Raw genomic sequence first — 20,806 nt, forward strand, 5'->3', positions numbered from 1 at the left:
TGTGCCTGAGAGCTCGCTCTTTCTCCAGGGAAAATACAGCATCCCTGTCCCATGCCACAGCCAGTGGTGGTGAGGCTGAACGATCACGGATGCAAACCTTCTTACCTGCTTTGTACAGCACCTTTGTGAAGCAGCCATTAAAACCCTCCAAAACAGAGCAAGCGCAAGGTGAAAAATCGTGATTTAATAGCCATGACTCGATAAAAGCATCCAAATGAGCCCGAGGTCATATATACCATCTCCTGGAAAATGTTGCTGTGGAGAGGGTTTCGCTGGTCCCCAGAACTCACACTCCTGGGTTGCACACAAACTAAGCAGTGCTGTCACATCTCTGGGCAGGTGCCTCTGGGTGACAGCCACAGGCAGCAGCAAAGCAATCAGGGAAGTCACCCTCCATCTCCCATCAGAGGAAAAGGAGAGGAAACCAATTTCAAACAAACATAATAGAGACCCAGCAGTGTGCTGTCTCTGGCACTGTAGCCCAAAGAGGGATTTTAGAAGATGCATCATAATTTTTTACTTCCCTGACTTCCAAGAGCTGCACAGGGAGAGTGTGTTCTGCTCTACCAGTTGGTGAGGGTGGGATTCAGGGTTCACCTCACCCCCCTTCAGCACGCTAAAAGCCATTTCATGTCACTGGAATGGTTCAGCTGTGCTTGCTTGGTCAGCACACAGAGAACAGGCATCACCACAGAACAACTCATCCCACCTTCCGATGGGCATCCAAGATGCTCTTTGGTGGCACCCACTCTCTCAGGAACCAACCTGGTCCTCTAACTCTGGGGGAGATGAGAAGCTTTAGCACTCTTCTGCAGATTTACAGCAGCCTTTCTGATGCTGGAGTCCTAACAAATTTGATTGTAAACATCCACCCTTATATCCTAGAACAGAGAGGCAGAGACTGAGAAAGCACTGCAGTATCTGCCGAAGAGGGCAAGGCGCAACAATCATTCACAACGTCCCTGGGTGCACCAAACCAAAGAGCAGTTACAGCAGGGAGAAGTTTTGGCAGTCTTGGGGTGTGCGGGCTGCTGGCCTGACCTAATGTCCTAAATACCTTGTCTTCCTATCAATTAATACCACCTCATGTGACACAGTTGGGACTCGTAGCCCAATTGTTATAGGAGTCACAGAAACAAATCTGGATAACCAGAATAAGAGGTCAGCTTTATGGGTTAGTTTACAAAGAATCATCAGAAAATGCTCATCTGAGTAGTGCAGACAAGCCATCCAGACGAGTGCACTTTGTAGAGTGGAAGAAAATATCACAGGAGAAGAAATATTAAATACATAGATTTATTATGTTTCTTTTCTTATAAATATTTAATTAATTTCATAAAAATGGAAGTAACAGAACCCTTTCAAGACACAAGTTTAGTTTGTCTTAGGAACAATACACTTTTAGGACAAAACCAACATACTACATAAAAAACAAAGGGCCATTTAAATAAAGGACATAATAATATTGTGCTTAAAGCTCTATTGATATCCACAGGGAAGAAGGAATGTTGTAGTGTGTAGACCAGGTGTAGGACGTGCTTTGTATAGCTGTTATTTTCTTAGGTACTACAGGAAGAACATGATGCTTTAGTGCACTTTAACAAAAAATACCCCAAAGCAAAGCTTCCTCCTCCAACTCTGTCCCTCTGTGCAATGTTTGCCACTTTCAATAGTAGAAGCAGCCAAATGCAGCTACCACACAAAACAAGCTGTCCTGGGGAAAACAGAGAAAGGGTCCGTGTTAGTCAAGGCTCTTTGCTAGCCTAGTGGAATGGGAAAACCTCAGGGAACGTTTAGGCCAGAGCATAACCTTGCTTTGTAATATATAGCAACTTTCTGTCTTTTGTTCACCTCACTTTTGGTGTAACCCAGGTCAGTGCATCTGAATGCCAGAAGTGCCTCACTTTCCTCCATCCACACTCCCACAGGTGTCTAGGTGCCAGTTAAAAATAAAAAAATAATGAAGTAAAACCTCAACTTCTACTCAGTCCTGGATTTCAGCCATGCTCCATGACTGCAGTTCAGAAAAGCACAGAGAAGACTTTGTGTCTTGTGCTTCCTCTTCCCACCTGTAAAATGGCATGACTATAATGACTTCTGTACCATACTGTGTGACCTACTCAGGAGAGAGGTTTCACTATGTCAGGTATTATATCTAAGTATGTTATGTGAATGAGGACACAAATCATACTGTTTCAATAGTCTTGGTTCATTCCTTCTACTGGTTGTGTTTTTTTTCTGCTCCATATTTAAGGTCTCTCTGGCTCTCATACAAAAGCAAGTAGCCCTACACTTCCCATGGGAATCCAGCTGGTACTTACATTCATGAACACGTCGTGAGCACAGCTGTCAGTGTCGGCGTCCCAGAAACATCGCGCGGCCATGCTAAACAAAGGGGCCAGAGCAGAGACGTTACCCAGAGTTCATGTGTGAGGACCTAAGTGATCACAGATACTTTCCTCGAAAACCAAACTGAGCTTTCTTTAAAGATAAAGGAATTGGGAAGCGTTCTCCTGAATCCCAAGCCTAAATCTCCACTGCTGAATACCACATGCTTTGATCCCCTCTGTATGTGGCTCAAGCTCCATCTTCAAGCTCATCACGTATCAACCCTGCTACCTCCACTGTGCAGCAGGGCTTGAACCTCATTGGTATGGTGTGTAAGAATCTTTGACTTCTGGCCTATGTGTATTGGTGACTGATTTAGCTTATTTGTCCTTGTCCTTCACCTTCTGCACCCTCATGGTACATACTCCCAACTTATTTATAGGAAGCGATCGTATTCCTTGGCAGATGCCGTGTTACTAGACCACGAGCTAAGCTCTTCTAGTCTTTTTGTATCTATACCTTCTGTTCCCTGAACATCCTGCTGGACTTCTACACCTGCTTCAGTCCAAGCCTTACCCTGAGGACAAGTAACCGGACCATAACAGGGTATTACAGATGAGACCTCGCTGCTGTCTTGTCTGATGTCACTGACATTCCCCCTTCTTTGCTGCAAATGTCCCAGTCCCTGCCTGCCCCAGTCAGTCTCAGCTGATGGGATTCCTCTTTGTGGCACACCATGTTGTTCCCAGTCCCTACATGTATGACTTACTGTTCTAAGATTGCTGAATTTAATCTCTTCTATTACCTTAGCCCTCAAGATTATCCTGATTTTTTGGTTTTTTTGCTGTACAGTATTCCACTCTGCCTCTGGAACACCCTGGTTACCCAGTATTTTGCATTAAGGATGTTGGTGACCATTCATCAATATTGCCTCCTGTCTGTTGCAAACCAGAGAATTTCCCCACAGGCTGCTCTGTCAGCCTGTGTTGTTGGGCTTCACATTTCCACCTCACTGAACTGTTCACCCTGGTATGGTGCTTCTGGAGCAGTCTGCCTGCAGCTGGACATTCCTGACAAAAGCCTGAGCAGCAGGTACAAATATTTCTCTCTGACCCCCAAAACACTAAGGCAGCTCTGCTGCACTTATCTTCTGCTGGAGTACCAGGAACAATAATAAAGATAAGCCCAGCAGATAAAGCACATAAACCTTGTGGGCTGTTCTCTTTTGTCTTCTCCCTACCCAGTAGTAATAATGGAAAGCTACAGCCCACTACTGCAGCCAAGAGGAATTCTTTTGTCTGACTGCAGGCATCTGGAGCTGACTGCAAGTGCTCAGCACCCACATGGGAATTTGGCTCGGTTCCCAGGACAGTAGTGCAGGGGGATTATTGATATTTAAACTTCTGAAAAATGCCTACCTGGGATGATTAAATGTAAATGAAGTGCTTATGGAAATCTGGCTTTAGACAGAAGTGAGTTACCATGGCTCTTTTGCTCCAGCAGGGCCTTGGGAACGGATAGAGTCTGTGCCCTAGTTCATCATGAATACAAAATAAAATGCTTCTGCAACACTCCTCACCAATGCTTCTCAGCATTTCGGGTTGCTAAGAACCACCACAGAGCCCATTATCACTGGCTAATTCAATCAGCCACAACCTAAGCCCTCAAGTGCCACTTAAAGAGAAAAGAAAGTGCTTTACACTTTATCATCTGCAGAGAGATCTTTGTACCTAGCAAAGCTGGAAGCAGCTTCCAAAGGAAAAAACCACACCCAATCCCAACAAACATGATAGAAAGACAATTAGAAAACTTACTTCACTCCTTCTCCTCTCTGTTCTCCAATCACAACCTGCACCACCATTTTGTACCTGTCATATCCCTCCTCTGGAGAGAGAGAAAAAAATAATAGTGAGAGCAACAATTTGTTTAAAATATGAGCCCAAAAAGGACCCTAAATGCTAAAGGTTTCTGGCTACAAAGCAAGTGTCCTCTACAAGCCCATGCAAGTAGCCAAGTGGACAGACTGCCTTGTGGCTTCATTTTCCTAGCATGGAGTACCATGGTTTTACTGGAGCTAAAGGGTGAACAGAGTAGTTGGCCTCTATCAAAAGATGCATCTAAGGCAGAAGACACCCCTGAGCAGCCACACTATATGTCAACATTCTGCTTTGACAACTTTCAAGAGCTGACCACATGGAAAGAACGTAAATAAGGCTGCTGTGGAAAAAAATGCAAATTGAAAAAAATTGCCTTATTTTAAAACTGTTCTGATGCAAAGGTATTGTAGAGATTATTCTGCCATACAGGTGTTTCCTTTGCTTCTGAGTGGGATAAAAGGCCCCATAAAAGCATATGTGGGTCTGTGTTATGTGTCTGCAGAGATATGCAATAGTTTTACAATAGTAAAGAAACACCTCCGAGGCACAGACCAGATCCAATCAGGCCATGGCAATGTTCCAGAAGCCAAATCAGAACAAGCATGTTTAAAATCAAATATGGATCCTAATGCCTGTCTTCAACAAAGCAGTGTCCCAGGAAGACTCCGGCGCATTGTTTCCACTGGAGGATTGAACACAACAGGCTGGGTCTGTTATAACATCCACCACGTCAATGCTTATCAGAGATACCAGCTGATACAGTGGCCACACGGGGCCAGCCTTGCTTCAGGCTGCTGCAACTGTGTTTACACATTACTACAGCCAAGCCCTGTGCATATGAGCTCGGAATCAACACGTGCTGGGCCTACAGCTGCTGCTGGCTCTAAAGCAGATGTGCAAATCTGGGAGAAGCATCAATCCGTGGCACTGCCGAGGGTGACAGTCCGGCCATGCCACTGCGTCAGGGCAGACCAGCAGATGGAGCACCAGCCTGCCCCAGGAGGAAAGCAAGAAAAAAAAGTGGCTGTGCCAGCACACACATCCATGTACTTGTCCCAGCACAGAACTCAGGAAACACCTGCTGGAGCTTGCAGTTTCCTTCTTGAACTCAAAAATATTGGAGGGTATTCTGTGCAGCATCACCACAACCTTCTTCCAGTGCTGTAAGGCTGTAGTCATACCCCTCCTTGTCTGACTGCTCCTCTCTCCCCCTTCCCTGCGCCCTCTGAGCCTTATTCTGATCTCCCTGCTATTTCACTCTGACACAACTCTGACCTAACTCGCAGCAGAAAAAAGGCAGGAATGGTTCTTTTTATGGAAGCAAGAAGCAATGAAGCATCACTTCTTTCTTCTCTCCAGTGCCGCTTCTTCACCTCTGCAGCCCCTCCTGACATCCCACACTAGCCAAGCTACACAAAAACAGATCCTGTCTGCTTAAATTAGATCTTCAGTTCCGCAGGCGAAGAATGTATATATAGGACAGATTGTTTCATAACAGTAGACTCAAGTCAGTCAACAGGGAAGGAATAGGTTTCAAGAATAAAAGAGGAAAGAGAGATTTTGTCAAAAGGGAGACGACATGGTAAGAAGAGAAATTACTTCCCCAGCAGACCTCCTTACCTTTCAGTCTGTCTTTTATTGTCTCTGATAAGGACTTTGTAAGCTCAGGCATTTCCTCTGGGTTGTACTGTACATTGGCCAGCTTCTCCTTCAGTATCGCATGGATGCATTCTTTTACTGAGGACGATTTGAATCTATCAGGGAAAAAAAAAGCAGCAACAGAAAGCCCCAGAAGTTCACACAACATGTAGAAACATACACAGCCCCACCTGGGAAAATGTAGCTTTTGCATACTTAAGAAAAAATGACAAATCAAAAACCACGGGGGAAAAAACTGTGCTAAGATGGAGATACTTAACCAGCCCTGCCAAAAGCCAAACACCCATGAAAAGGTGTGAAAACAGCCTTCTTGGAAGTTGCCCCTCCAGCAGCATCCTCCACCCGAGCGCATGTCAAAGTTGGTCAGGGAGCCCAGTGCCCCCCATCTCCCAAACCCTCGGGGCTCCCCCATTCCCAACACACCCCTACAGCCCCTCCTGCCCAGGGAGCCCCTCCCCGGCAGTCCCACCGCAGCTCCCACATCCCCAGGGCCAACCCCCCCCAGCCCAAGGCCCCCACCATCCCCTCTCCCTACTAAACCCCCCCCCCCTTGGCTCACCGGTGCTGGAGGCCGGGCCGAAGGCTGTAGGTGTTGCCGGCCCCATCGTCCGGACCCAGCTCGCCCATGGCCGCGGCCCCCGCAGCCTTCCCGGCGTTGGGTTACCGGGACAACCCCGCCGCTTCCGCCGCTCCCACCGCCCGCCCCCGCCGCGTCAGCGCCGCGTCACCGCCGGGGGGGAGCGCGGTCGGGGGATGCGGAGTCACCGACCGGGGCGTATTTCCTACCCTTGTTAAAAAAAAAAAAAAAAAAAAAGGCAGCAAAAACAAAACAAAACCAAACAACAACACCCCCCCCCCCCAAAAAAAAAAAAAAACCAACCAAAAAAACCCCAAACCAACCAAACCCCCACAAACCGAAAACCCCAATAATTATTTTTACTAATTTTTGCGATTAAAAAACTTACCCAATAGCGTAATTGGTAAATAAATGGTAAATAACTGCTGTGATGATTGTAAACTATTTTAATAGTTGTATTAATGGTAAAATTTTGTTGTGGAAGACACTGAGGTCCCACACTGAGCAGCAGCTGAGGGCAGTGGGGGTGTTCTGCCTGGAGAAAAGGAGGCTCAGAGGTGACCTTATTGCTCTCTACAACTCCCTGAGAGGAGGTTGTAGACAGGTGGGGGTCAAGCTCTTCTCTCAGGCAACTAGTGACAGGATGAGAGGACATAGTCTTAAGCTGTGCAGGGGAGGTTTAGGTTGGACATTAGGAGGAATTTCTTCACAGAAAGGGTGATTAAAGTTTGGAATGGGCTGCCCAGAGAGGTGATGGAGTCACTATCTCTGGAAGTGTTTAAGGAAAGACTGGTCGTGGCACTTAGTGCTGTGATCTAGTTGCCATGGTGGTGTTTGGTCATAGGTTGGACTTGATGATCTCAGAGGTCTTTTCCAACCTAAATGAGTCTGTGATTCTGTAAATGAAGTGTTTGATGAGGCTGCTGCCTGGGGTGAGGTGGGAGGTCTGATAGAGAGAGAATGAGGTAAGATGGCCTGGCCTCTCTGGGTGCTTCCCTGATGCCCCCATCCTGCCCCAAATCAGCAGCTGTAGCCCCTGTGTGCACCCTCACCCAGGACTCAGTGGGCTGGAGCAGCTGTGGGTGCCAGCAGGGCAGAGGGGTCCCTGTGCCCAGAGACATGCCTGCCAGATCCTGGCCTCAGCTGGATGGGCTGTGATGGTGTCCCAGCCCCAGGAGCCTTGCTGGGGGACAGTGGGTGCAGGTGGAGGAGAACATAGCCTGGACTCTTTGCCTTTGCAAAGCCTGTTCCCCTGATTTTTGCCTGTGTTTTGCTGCCAGGCCTTGTACTCTCTTCCTGCCATGCATCCCAGCCATCAGGGAGAAGGTCCCAGCCTTGCTCCTTTCCTCCAGGAACTTCTTAAATCCTCCAGAAAGGCCTAAAATTCTTGCTCCCCAATATCCTTCCCCTATCATAGCCCTGTACTCTTTTCCCTGCCTGCAGCTGCTGTCCGTCCCAAGGAAGGCCGCCTGTGACGCAGCCCCTCCTGAGCTGACATTCTGCTTACCCCACAGTTTATCTCGATGCAGCGATCTCCACGATCCTTCCTGCGTACAGTGAGTGACGCGGCTGAGAAAGGTCCCTGTGCGCTTCACCCAGCTCCGAATGGAAACAGTGTGAAGGCACAGCCAGTGCCGGTGCAGAGCGTGCTGCTGCCAGGATTGAGGTGCTGGAGGGGGCCATCACTTGTGACAGGGCTGGGAATGACTGGAGGTGCCCCTTGGGTACAAGAGGTGCATTGAGAGGCAGAGGGTACAGCTGCTGCGGTTTTGCTTGGGATGCACGGGCATGTCCCAACTGGTGCCAGGTCCTGCCCCAAACTGGTCTGAGCACAGATGGATTGATGGGATCCCAAGCAGCAGCAACTCCTGATTTCTACAGACTTTAGCAGCACCACTTGCTAGAGATGGACCGTCAGAGTCCTTAGTACCACCGGGCTCTGCCCGCAGTAGGGTCAGCACCTCACTGCCATGCTGAAGGTGATGGTGGCCCCATGCCATACCCTTGTGGCACCTTCCCATCACAGTTACCATTGCTCTGCCCAGGCCCTGCAGGTTTCCGCTTGCTAAAGGAACGTTTTCGTGCCTCTGTTCCACCCCTCCGCTTACTCACTGCCTACCGCTGCTTACTCACACCCACGGGCTGCTGCCTGTCCCCACAGGGTCAGGTGCTGTTCCTCATGCAAATAATTTGCAGAGACCTTCCTAATTTCCAAGAAGTACCTGAAAGACCTCAACACTCTTCCGTGTTTATCTGCAAACACTATTAACTGTTTCCTCTTCTTGCCCAAGCCATTCACCTCCCGCCTGGGTCAGACCCACAGATGTGAATTCAGTTAAACTGTTTGGGGAAGGATCTTTGGAACCTGTGGGTTTCTCTTCCTGAGCATCTTTTTGGGGTAACTTGTGTTCCTCATTTCATTTGGGAAGCTTTACTTTCCCTGGACTTCAAAGTCATTTAGCTCTGGACTCCAGTCAGCTCATCTGTGGTGTTTGATCACGGCTCTTTTTCATCTTCCAAATTTTCAGTGCTCCTTAAATACCCCAGATACTTGTAAGCCATATTGGGTCTGACTCTCTACCCTTTGACTCTGGTGATAGCTGTGTGCCCTGACAGTGATGGCTGCAGGAGACTAGAACCTCCTCTGTGTCCCAGCTGCATTGGTGGGACTCTCACAGACTCAGTGGGCCACCTTCTTGTTGGGGAAAAAAAGGACATTTGTGCTCCTATGAAGTGGTGTGATGTGCTTGCTGAAGTTACTCTCTCTTAGTTTTAAAGAACAAACTGTTTTCTCACTTATTCTTCTTTCTCCTTCCTTTTTAGACCTTCTTTTCCTCTTTTGGTGGCCAAATAGCAAAGGACTGTCCCACGGAATTTACTATATTCAAGCTCACATAAAGTGACCCCTCAGCAAACCCCCAAGGTGTACCATCCACCCCATTGGGCTGGAGGGGATTTACCAGCATGACGGGGTGCAGCAGCATGGTTTGAGCCAGGCTGTTTTTCTTGGTGCTGGAGAACCTGGTGAAAGAGCCAGCAGGAGCTGTGTTGGTCTGGCAGGGTGCAGGCAGGGTGCAAAGCCTTCCTGAAGCCTGGTGGCTGCTGTGGGACTGGGGCTGGGCTCCTCTATGATGCTGACACCTGAGGCACATGCTGGGCTGGGGCACGGCACTGCTGCTCACCTCGCTTTCCTCCGCAGCGGCTTCCTAACAGCGAGATTGATCTTTTCTTTTATTCTTTTCATCACTTCTAGTTTTTTTTTCTCAGAAAAAAGGGCATCTAGCCATTGTTGGTTTCTCGTGGACGTGGCAGCCTCCCCGCCTCGGGTACCGGCTTACACCCATTTCAAGCGTGCATTGGAAAGTCTGAGCAATTCATGCTATGATTTTAATCAGAGCCCTCTGATGCTACTGCATGGGACAGGGAGGATGAGCCAGTTTTTCCTGCTGATCCCTGCCTCAAAAAGTCGTAATCTTGGCAGTGATAGCCATCACATCTTCTGCCTTTAGAGATCAAAACATGTGGCAAGTGCCAAACAAGCCTTCCCCAACCTGGCCCAGATGCCTCGTGTCAGCATTTGGGGTCACAAAACCTCAAGGCAGAAAAGCCTCCTTGCTATGAGCTTCCATATTTCCTGAAGTTCATTTTAGTTTAGTTTAGTTAGGGTTTTCTGAGTGGGAATGCAGAAAATTGTGAAAGAAGAGGTGATGTCCACCTCAAAACCCACCTACACCCTTGCACATGGTGGAGAGCACTCCCTTTGCCACCCATCCAGGCAGCATGGTGGCCTCTGGCCAGGTGGCATGGAGAGGTGACAAGGTAGGCACAGTTCCCAGCCTTGCTCTGCAGCCCAAGCAGGGCCAGCAGCTCATGAGAAAGGAATGGTGCTGCAGTGCCTGGAGGAGACTGGAAAAGAAGACTCAGGACAGGCTGGACTTAGCCACCCACCCAGGGTGAGCCCTGTCTGCCCCAGTTCAGAACCCCCTCCTTGGCCATCCCAATTTGACCATCACAGTAGTGTTAGGTTAATGGTTTGACTTGATGATCTTAGAGATCTTTCCAATCTTAATGATTCTGTGATTCTATGAAGTTGGGGGTGGTTCCCCCAGCCCACTTGCCTGCCAGGGCCATGTTTGAAAGTGAGAGGTGAGCAAGCCCCAGCCCTGCAGCTCATTTCTGAAAGCCTGGAAAATAATGAAATCGTCATTAGAATCACATCCTTCACCCCAATTATTAATTTTCCCCTGACACTTTCCAAAATTGTGTGGTACCGAGGCTGTGTTCGAGAGAAGTGGAGGAGCTGCTTTCACCGCTGGTTATTTCCTATGCGAGTATTAGTGTGGTGAGTGGGGAACATTGATGGTGGAAAAACTACAGAAGTCTTCTGCAAATTTCACCCCAATAACAGCATCCTGGCTCTGGGCACCTGCCTTTGCTCTCTGCAAATCTATCACGAAAAAACACTCTGAAGGCAGCAAACCTTCTCCTTCTCCTTCTCCTTCTCCTTCTCCTTCTCCTTCTCCTTCTCCTTCTCCTTCTCCTTCTCCTTCTCCTTCTCCTTCTCCTTCTCCTTCTCCTTCTCCTTCTCCTTCTCCTTCTCCTTCTCCTTCTCCTTCTCCTTCTCCTTCTCCTTCTCCTTCTCCTTCTCCTTCTCCTTCTCCTTCTCCTTCTCCTTCTCCTTCTCCTTCTCCTTCTCCTTCTCCTTCTCCTTCTCCTTCTCCTTCTCCTTCTCCTTCTCCTCCTTCTCCCTCTTCTCCCATCCCATCCCAGTGGGAGCAGCCTACCAATAGGTGCCCCATGGCTACCCAGACCCTCCCTGTCTACCCAGTGCCACATGTCCCCCAATACTCCACTGCCTTGGGCACCTGTTGGGAACACCCATGGATGCCTGGGAACCCAAGACAGCTTTTACTTATGTGCCAGGCTTGGAACTGAGGACCTGTCCCATGTGGCCCCTGCCTGCTCCATTCCTGAAAGATTTCCCCAAAAAGTGTTCAGGCTCAGAGGTGCCTGTCCCTGCTGCTCGGTAGCTGGTTGCCTGCGTGGGAAAGCAAGGAGGGGAAAGAGGCCATGTATGGCTCAGCTGATCCTTGCCTCCGAGGGGAGGAAGCTGGGGGCGGGAGGCAGCCCGGGTTTCCCTCTGGGGGAGAGACAGGCACGTTTCATTTCCACCCAGCCCTTGCAGGGTACGACAGAGAACAAGTTCCCGCTGCGGGGGAGGCGGCACGGAGGGAGCCGGGGCCGGCAGAGCACATACAGCACAGCACATCGCCTCTGCCTGGGCAGGGGACCCACCGCCTCGCCACGGCTCCAGGTGCCTCGAAGACGACGTGGGGCAGAATGGAGGTGGCTCTGGCTGGCCTCTGTGCCATCCTGCTCTGCTGTGGGCCCACACTGGCCTGCTGCCGCCGGGGTAGGTACTGGAGTGTGGCGTGCTCGCTGGCATGGCGTGTCATTTGTAGCTCTTGGAAAATGTCTAAAGTCTAGTCTAACTAACTAAGAATCTGGCATCAAGAAGGCAGAGACCCCAAAGCTTTTGGGTACGTGTGGCTGAAACAAAGGACGTGGGGATGCTTGAGGCAGAAACGGGATTAACAGATGGGGAAGGGCACACAGCCCACAATGCTGACACCAGAGCTGTGTTGTGGCACAGTGACTGTAGTTAGGGTTTGATGGGTTTGCCGGTGCCATGTGGGGTCTGGTGTTTTCTGCTCTGGCTCTCATGGCTTCAGTCTGTGCCCTTGGGCTGCAACTCCTGTTTTGGACTTGGCACTGAGGGAGCCAGGGTCCTTGCTCTGGATGAAATTTGGGGAAGAAGGAGAGGTTCAGGGGAAGGGGTGAGTCTCGGCAGAGCAAGTGAAGCCCTGGTGAAGCTGTGTTCCCCCTTCCTCCCAGCCTGACTCTTCCTTTAGTGGATTTGTGTGTTTTCTGTCCTGATGGTGGGTGCAGGGCTGGGCGTTCCTTGGAGCAGATGTTACCTCTGGTGCTGGGAAGATGCAAGGAAACATGTAAACCCAACATCTGCTTTCAGATGTCCTCTGAACACTTCATTCATTGTTGGCACCAGCAATGACAGAAAGCAAAGCCCTGAACCTGCCAAATATTTCCCATTAAACACAAAACACTGCAAAATTAAAAAACTGCAAATTCAAAATTCTTCAAAAATTCCATCTCTTAGTGTGGGCACTGCCACAGCTGATCCTGCTGATGGGAACTGAGGCACTTCTCTCCCTCCCTCCTCCTGTTTGATCTCCTCCCTCATTTCTCAGCCCAGTTTTCCATCTGATCTTGTATCTATTCACGGAATTGTCCAGGTCCATTTGCTGGTTGATGACACTGAGATCATGGTCCTACAGCCTCAGGCCAGAGCTGGAGGGACAGGAGGGACTTTCTGGCTCTCCCTGTAAGCTCTGGAGCTGCTATTGGGGTTGATTTCTGAAAAGAGAAGGTAAATTTTTTAATAACAGGACTTTTCAAAGCCTTGGTGGTTTGAATCACTTGGTCAGGTAACCCATGTGAAAAATGCCTCTTCCCACTTTTTATTGCTCTGAACAGAAATTAGAGCAACAACTACTGTGTTCTTCTGTGTGCCTGTCCCATGTTCGCAGCATCCCCGCTGCCCAGAGGGGTTGAACCTGCTGGCATAATGGGAAGGGAAATGTGGTGAAGCAGCAGGCCAAGAGGCCTGTGGCTGTAGCTGACTGCCCTCTGTGCTGGGAACAGCCTGGCAAGCCCATCTGGGATCCCCAGGGTGGGGGGCACACAGTTTGGGGACAGGCAGCTGGAAAGGGATGGCATTGTAAGCTCCAGGTTGCTCTGACCTGTTAGGTGGTCTCAGGATGGAGATAGCAAATACTGTACCATGGGCAGCCCCTGCCTGCTCTGAGGTCCAAGCATGGTGCAGTGGGGAGAGCCAGAGCATCCCAGCAGGCAGCCAGGCATGAGATGGGCTGTACTGGAGGGCACTGCCCTGACCCAGGACTCAGTCCCTCTGCTCACTTTCAGAGTCAGCATCAGCTGGAGGGAAGATGACTCAGACATCAAAATATAGCATAGATTTAAAAATAATACAACCCTCAACGTTTGTTTTCCCCAGTACAGGTGTTCTGTGCCAATTTTAGTTAGTTCAAAGCACAACTTACTCTGCTGAAACCACTTCATAGTACAGTTACTAACTCTGAGGGTCCCCCTCCAGCCAGCATGCACACACTCAGGAGGGAAGAGGCATGGACTAATGTACCTCGCTGTGACCCAGAGTAATGAAGTGGACTGGGCTTGCATCCCAGGCTCCTGCACAGGGGGTATGACTGTTTCTGAGTTCTATGCCTGCTGTAACCGTGTCTGCTCCTTGTTTCCTCTCTCCCAAACAGTGACTATCTTCCCATCAGTGTTAACTTTCCATGAAGGTGGCATAGCCACCTTCTCCTGCAATATCTCCATGGAGAGTGACTCTGGCTCAGAGTACAGCCTCAACTGGTACAAGGACACCAACCACAGCCAAGCCCAAAAAATAGCTGAGATCAGCCCAAACAACCCCAGGATGGAGACGGAGAAGTACCGGCTCACCAACCACACTCCTGTCTTCAAGATTGAGATCCGGAACCTCCACCAAAATGACTCAGGCTCCTACTACTGTGGACTGATCACCTTCTTTGAACCCAATAAATTCCTTTTGATGGAGAGCAACCGGTCCCAGCTGATGGTCACAGGTCAGGCTTGGGGCTGAGCTGATGGGTAACACATCGTAGCTCCAGGGCTTAAGGCAGACAGTACCCTGCTGGTGGAGGATCTGACATGGGTCAGGAGAGCACAGCCCTGCCCTTTCCCCCTCCTTTGCATTCAGGGTTGAGGTCCAAGAACACAGGCTAACCTCCTTGTGAACACTGCATCTGGATGTGGTCCTGATGCAGGAGGTCTCCATCCTGCTGGGGCTGTGTCCCCAGTCATGATGTGGGGAGAAGCAGTTCTTACCCATTGATGGAGGCTGAGACCAGTGTAGGGAACTGCCTTCATCCTTGAACAGCTCCTCTGGGGACAGGAATTGTGTTTGGGGTGATGACCAGGGCTCAGACACCTTGAACAGCCAGTGTCGGTGTAGATACTGACATTGCAAAATCATGCTCTGTGAGGGTCTGATAGTCCCATGGTGTGTGAGACAGATCTTGCAGCAATCTCTGCCATATCCTTGCTTGACAGCAGAGGAGCTTTGTGGGGCTCAAGCCGACCTTTTATAAAAAAGAAAAACTCTGCAAAAGTCACTGTCTTCCACAACATCTCTTCCCAATGCGAGCTGATGCTGTGCTGACCCCAGGATGTGGACATGGCAGGGAGGCCTGGGGAAACTGTGTCCTCCATGGGGCTCTGCTGAGCATAGTCATGCCACAGGACTGCCTGCAGGTGCAGAATGGAGCCCTGGCCCTCTGCACCCCAACTCTCAGAGGTGTGGGATCATCTTCACCACCTACAATGGGAAGGAATGGGACACATCCAAAACATCTCCCATGTCAGCCCAAAATCAGGGCCCCTGGAGGGATGGTGGGGCTGTGGCAGCCTGTCTGGGACTGAACCTGTTCTGAGGACAGCCCCCATGTTCCTCTTGCCTTTCACAAGAATTATAGAGACCATTTTCCACTCTTGACCTGCTGTTTTGAATGGCTATTGCAGCAGCCCCTGAGATGAATCCCACTGAGGAGCCAGAGATAGAGGAAGGCAACCCCTCAGACCACATCAAGGCCATGCTCCTGGGCATCCTGCTTCTGGCCGGGGTGATTCTGCTGCTGATCTTTGGCTACCTCACCATCACATACAGGAGAGGAGGTACGATCCCCCTGGGGGCCATGCAAACCCAGCCCGGGACTAGGGATCAGCCAGATGTCTGCAGCTGCTTGGGGTGCATGGGCTGGTTCAACATGCTGTGACATATCCTTATGGGACAGATATCTCCATGCCTGGGGGAGATGGGGGCTTTGAGCCCTGCTTGCCCATTGTAGAGCCCCCAGACCACATGCAGTGGATCTACACCACTCCTTGGTTTGGTGCCTTAATGCTGCACATGAAGCCCTCCCATGCCCCTTGCCCAGGCACCTTTGGAGCATCTCATTATCACCCTGCTGCAGCACAGGGCATCACCTCAGCCACTCTGCAGGCACCCCAGGGGCTCTCACAGGGGGCTCCCCTGCATTCCATTAATTCAAATTAAACTCTAGACTGTGGGCTGGTGTCTCACTTGTCCTTGTAATGCTCAGGGTGTTAGATCCTGAGTAGAGAAAGAGTGTGGTGAAATGAGTCCAGCGCTCTCTGAGTCAGGGGAGCTGGGTCAGCTCATGCTGTTGTGGTAAACAAGTCTCTTCTAACCAAGTGTGTTACTTTGCAGATGTGCAGAAACCATCAAGTGAAAACATGCCAGCGGTGAGTTTTCTGCCTCTGTCTCCCTGCCGTGCTGCAGGGGAGCGTTGTGGCATTGCTGGGGTGAGCAGGGTGGAGTGCGTCCCTTTATCAGCCCTTCACAAGCATCTTACTTCTGCTGTCTTCTCTGCTGCTGCTTGATCTTTTCTGCACAGCTACAACTGCTTTTCTGCACCTGCAGCAGAACAGTCCCATCACAAAATCAAAAAAAACGCCCCAGAGAGGATGGGACTCTCTAGTCCAACTCTTTATCAAAGCAGGGCTATCTTTGACAGTGGATTGCATTGCTGTAGAAAATGGGAGAATGTTTCCCCTCAATATATTAAGCTAAAATTTATTTTGCTACATTTGGTGCCTGGTTTCTTCTCCCTTTTGCCAAGCACCTCCAGGAGGGATCTGTCTCCATCTTCCCTCCTACCCCATTAATTTGGTAGCTGAAGGCAAGGAGTAGGTTCCCCTACTCTCTCTCTTCTCTGGGCTGAGCAAACCCAGCCCCAGGCTCTTTTCATGCACACTGTACCATCTTCAAGCCCAATGGAGAGGTAGGAAAAGGACTTCTAGCACATCCCTGCCTTCCACTGCAGGACAGGGAGAGAACTCAGCCTGCCTGCAGAGGCAGAGAACTGAGACACACATGGCTTTGCAGTGAACTGAAGGCTCAAGATCTGGTTCCTCTGGGCACATGCTATCCCAGGTCTGTGCATCTTTCTGCTTTGTATCTCTCTCACCCTCTTGGGATGCCTCAAACCTGATTCTGGCACTTGCTGTAAAAAAGGGGGCTTGTGCTGGTGATGGCAGGTACCTCTGGATGTTGAATCACCACAATGGGATTTCCTTGCAGAAGGAAGAGAAGCCCCCTGTGGTGTCTGTATCCACTGTAGACTATGGTGTGCTGGAGTTTCAGAGGGATCAGTGCACCCAGGTGCCCCCCAAGACCCAGCCAGCTGACCAGACAGAATATGCCACTATCATCTTCCCAGAGGAGAAACCCGTCACGCCGGAGCGGGGCAAGAAACGTCAGGATGAGAGGACTCGACATCTGTGCTCACAGCCCTGCTGAGGATCAGGGTCCCTCCTCACCAGGGTGTGGGCATGAACATGCTGCCCCGGTCCCTTGCTCCCACTGCAGTTTGCAGTTGGGAAAAATCCAGCATACCAGGACTGAAACAACAGAGACACTGCTGCTGGAGTTGATATCAGACAGTCCTGGCCATGGTGTTATCGTGGCCGTGGGGTGGGTACCACAGGATGAGGAAAGTCCCTGCTGGGCTCCATGTGCTGCCTCTTCGCTCAAGGCAGGGAGGATGGGCTGGGACAAAGCAGTGACATCAACAGGTCTATCCCAAAGGCGATTTACGTCATGCCTCAGTTTTCTACCTCTACCCAGGGCTCTGTGGAGTGGCCCTGCTGCTTCCCTTCCCCAGGTCTGACCCAACTAGGAAAGTACGACTGTTGGAGGAAATGCTGGAGGCCAGAGCTGGAGTGGTTCCTGTGAGATGCTGCTCATGGAAACCCAGGGCTGAGGGCTTCTGCTTGCTCAGAACAGAGGCTGCCTTGTGTTCTGCTATTTAAAGAAACCCCTGGGAAGTGGGCAGTTTTCCTCCTTTCTCCAGGCACTTTCCTTCTCTCCAAGAGGGGAGATCTACCCCTATGTCCTTCTGACCACAGGTGGGAGTCGAATCTGGCCATGGGGGTGAATAAAGGATTTTGCATGAGGGGTGTTTGTTCACTTGTCATGGCAAGTGCGTGGGCAGGCAAATAACGGCTCTTGCAGTGCAGGCAAGTGCAGTGCAGTGCTGGGAGGTGGTGGCATCTGTTGTGGTTCCTGGGTCTCTCTGTGAGGTATGCAAGCTGCTCTTCCACAAAGCTGCTCTTAATAATTTAAGAGGCTGATGCTCTTTTTCCTCCTGCCCCTGTCTGAGCTGGTCACTCAGGTGCAGCTGCAAACCCAGAGACCCCCATTACCAGACTGACCCCGGGGCACTCACTCAGCCTGTGGGGATGTGCATGCTTGCTGGGTCTGGCTGCCATCAGCCAGGGCACAGCTCACAGCATGGTGCTCCGTGCAGCTTTCTGGCTCTGAACTTCCACTTTCCCTCTTGAAAGAGGTACCAAGGCTGTGGTGCCTGCCAGAAACCAGAGCGGAAAGAAATGACAGCTGCTCAAGAGGGGAGAAACCCCAGTAAGGAGTGGCTTTGAAGGCAGCAGAGACCTACTAGGAGACTGTGAAAACCAGTGAAAACAGAGAAGAATCACTTGCATCTCACACTTCAGCAGCACCGTTAGCAGGTTTCTTCTTCACTTACTTCCAGTAAGCCTGGGTGCTGGGGGAAGGGGTGAGGCAAGCCAGGCATCACATCTTGTCCTCTGTGGGGTCTGGAAAGTCCATGAGAAACTTCCAGAGGGGACCAGATGGAATAAACATCCATTTGGGTTGTCTTTCAGCTTCCTTCCGGGTGGGAGAGTGGATATGGTGGCCTTCCTTTGTCCCTGGTGCTGCTGAAGGCTTCCAGTAGCCTCCATGGGCAGTGCTGTAACTCCCAAGACATTGACTCAGGCCAATGCGTGGTTCAGCCCATCGGGACATTTTGCCAGCAGCAGCCCTGCTCCTTTGCCCCAGCGGCTCTGTCAGAGATCTGCTGTGGCCGGCAGGGCCCGGAAAACCAAGGCAGGAGGCAGCCACAGTGGGCGAGAAGCAGGAGCTCAGTCAGCAGTTTTGCTTTTGGCTTTCCTGTCAGACACAACACCGGTGAGAGGGTAGGCCAGTGGGCCCTGCTTCATATTTTCCAATCTGCCTCTCAGGCAGCAGTGGTGTCGGATCTTGAGCCCTTCCTGCATCCCCTGGCGGCAGCTATGACTCCTCCAGGAGCAGTTGGGGCTGAGTCCCTTCCTCTCTTGGTGGATTGTGGTCTGCAGCTGCCTGGAGGCTCTCAAGCTCTCTGGTGGGGTTGAAGGTGTAGCAAAAGCATCTCCCTCTGACCTTTGGGATGGGAGAATATCCAGCCTGTGTCAGTGCCTGGGCCCCTCCAATCCCCATCAGCCTTGCTGCAATCCTGCCCCTTGCAGGGAGAAAGGCTGGGCTCTGGGGATGTTTGGGGTGGGGATGCTCCAGGCTGCCAGACACCATCTCCCATCCCTGTTTGGAGCACGGGGTGCCCAGCACTGGCAGAGACGTAAGCTATGCTCCCCTGCACTGGGCACGGCACTGACTGTGCTAGCCAGAGCAGGAATAGGGTTGTGATGAGCTCCAGGTGGGATGCAGGTTTCAAGCCCCCAACTGGGCATCTCTAAACCAAGCAGTGCCTTCAGATGGGTGTCAGGCTCCACACCCCAGCATCCTGCTTGGGAATGGGGAGTTGAGTGTGTTTGTGTGCAGGAGCTGTTCTTTTGTCTTTCCGTGCAAGCCAGGAGAGCCGACGTGCAGTTTTGACTCTCCCTCCAGCCCGGTGATGGTAGTTTGGTCTTCCTGGAGTCACTGTGCAGGATCTGGAAGAAGCTGTTTTACCTCCTGTCCTGAGAAGTTCCCAGTTCTGGCTTTCCCGACTCCACCATCCTACATCCCTCCTATCATCCTATCATCCCTCCCATACCTCCCTATCACAGCCCTCCTGGTTTTGCCCACCGCTGCACCCATATCAGTCGGCTGCCGGCTATTTGCACTAACTGGCAGGTTTATGCCCCTTTTTTCCACTCCAAATTAAGGAAAGACTCAAGTAAACTCATTTCCACCTAGGATGCAAAGGTTTGTGTCAGTTTTTTTGAGGGGGATGAGTTGAAACTGTCAAGTCCTTTGGCTTTCCCTGCCCACATCAAGAAGAGACTGGGCTGTGATGGGCCTGGTGTGGTTTTGGGGCACATCCTTTCTGCCGCAGCTGTTTTGTTGGCTCTGAAGGGCTGTGGGTGGCAGGGTTTCAGTAGTCATTGGTTTAGGTTGTGGAGGGGAGGTTTGCTGAAGAGTGTTTAGGCAGACCTGACCACCTGGCTCTGGATTTTGACCTTGTTCCCTGCAGTGTCACAGCCACTGGGACTAAGCCCTTCACCTTAGAGTTACTGGCCACTGACAGAGTAAGAACAGGGCTCAAGATTGGTCCTCCATCCCATTTTGAGTAAATGGTGGCTTACATCAGTGCCAGAGGGAAAAGAACAAGGCCCTGAAAAATTAAATAGCACCTGGACCTGACTCTGTGTTCTCAGATGTGTCATCACTGGCAATAACCCCTGCAATGCCAGAGGAGATAGGGTGTAGCTTTGGGTCTGCCCACCTCATTCCCCTTGGCATAGTGATGTAAGCTATGGGAATGCTCCCAACAACTTCCTCCCCGTTGCACAAAGCTCACAAGTGCACAGCAGCCAAACCGGGGTTGGGGGGTGGAGGGGGTGCATGTCCAGTTTTTTCCACTCTCTATCTCCCCAGAGCAAGCATCCCCAGCCTGGCCATGCACACTCATGTGCAAGCACACACGAATGCTCGTGAACACACAGATGTGCAAGCAACTCCCCATGCAAATTTGTGTGTACACCCTCAGATTTGCACAGTTATTCTTACCAAATACACCCACCACCCTGCAGACACGTATCCCCCCAGCCCCTCCATCCATGTGCCAGGGCTTCTCCCGTACTGGGACCTGGGTGGAGCTAGGGGGGTGGCTGTGGGTGCTGAAGCTGCTGCGTTTCCTGCACACTCTGGTCTGGCAGTTACAGCAACCGCTTCTGACCGCAGACACCCGGCACTCCCCCGAGGAGTGGCTGTCACTGATGTCAGTGTCAAAATGCTTTGTCAGCTCCCTGAGACCACACATCAGCTGTGACCTCTGGAGAACCTCATCCCTGGTCCCACCCTGGGGTCTTGATAATGGAGAGTGGCCAGACCCCTCTGTGATACCTGAGACTGATCCCTGTCAGCTTGGATGTGTGACTTCTCATGCCTGAGCTATACCTAGGCAAACAAAACCCTCTACAT

General features: G+C 50.9%; 2 protein-coding genes across 4 annotated transcripts; one reads left to right on the forward strand and one right to left on the reverse strand.

Annotated features, from left to right (window-relative positions):
• Positions 1–1,280: 1,280 nt before the first annotated feature.
• DYNLT2B (dynein light chain Tctex-type 2B) lies at positions 1,281–6,571 on the reverse strand. Of its 2 annotated transcripts, none has more exons than XM_064666192.1 (5): positions 6,424–6,571; positions 5,826–5,959; positions 4,143–4,212; positions 2,322–2,385; positions 1,281–1,714 (listed from the first exon to the last, which is right to left on the reverse strand). In XM_064666192.1, exons 1-5 carry the CDS (start codon positions 6,489–6,491, stop codon positions 1,667–1,669), a joined length of 384 nt encoding a protein of 127 aa, XP_064522262.1. In that variant the 5' UTR covers positions 6,492–6,571; the 3' UTR covers positions 1,281–1,666. The 2 variants fall into 2 exon arrangements, with proteins under 2 accessions (XP_064522262.1, XP_064522264.1); XM_064666194.1 differs by lacking the exon at positions 1,281–1,714 and adding an exon at positions 1,921–2,069 and having other exon boundaries at positions 6,424–6,558.
• Positions 6,572–11,595: 5,024 nt separating this feature from the next.
• Positions 11,596–17,563, forward strand: PDCD1 (programmed cell death 1). 2 transcript variants are annotated; one of them, XM_064666196.1, is made up of 5 exons: positions 11,596–11,854; positions 13,812–14,150; positions 15,106–15,258; positions 15,815–15,849; positions 16,688–17,563. In XM_064666196.1, the coding sequence occupies exons 1-5, from the start codon at positions 11,782–11,784 to the stop codon at positions 16,904–16,906; spliced, it is 819 nt and encodes a 272-aa protein (XP_064522266.1). In that variant the 5' UTR covers positions 11,596–11,781; the 3' UTR covers positions 16,907–17,563. The 2 variants fall into 2 exon arrangements, with proteins under 2 accessions (XP_064522266.1, XP_064522265.1); XM_064666195.1 differs by lacking the exon at positions 11,596–11,854 and having other exon boundaries at positions 13,378–14,150.
• Positions 17,564–20,806: the final 3,243 nt, after the last annotated feature.

Source organism: Pseudopipra pipra, chromosome 10, assembly GCF_036250125.1.
Source record: "Pseudopipra pipra isolate bDixPip1 chromosome 10, bDixPip1.hap1, whole genome shotgun sequence".
Lineage (NCBI taxonomy): Eukaryota > Metazoa > Chordata > Aves > Passeriformes > Pipridae > Pseudopipra > Pseudopipra pipra.

Bases quoted from the DNA above. Each gene is read 5' to 3' on its own strand.
- PDCD1 (XM_064666195.1), top strand. From the start codon at position 13,676: ATGTACCTCGCTGTGACCCAGAGTAATGAAGTGGACTGGGCTTGCATC. The intron at 14,151-15,105 runs GTCAGGCTTGGG...TGGCTATTGCAG, and splicing joins GTCCCAGCTGATGGTCACAG to CAGCCCCTGAGATGAATCCC. The intron at 15,259-15,814 runs GTACGATCCCCC...GTTACTTTGCAG, and splicing joins CATCACATACAGGAGAGGAG to ATGTGCAGAAACCATCAAGT.
- DYNLT2B (XM_064666192.1), bottom strand. From the start codon at position 6,491: ATGGGCGAGCTGGGTCCGGACGATGGGGCCGGCAACACCTACAGCCTT. The intron at 5,960-6,423 runs GTGAGCCAAGGG...TTTCCCTGATAG, and splicing joins CGGCCCGGCCTCCAGCACCG to ATTCAAATCGTCCTCAGTAA. The intron at 2,386-4,142 runs GTAAGTTTTCTA...CCCTTTGTTTAG, and splicing joins CAGAGAGGAGAAGGAGTGAA to CATGGCCGCGCGATGTTTCT.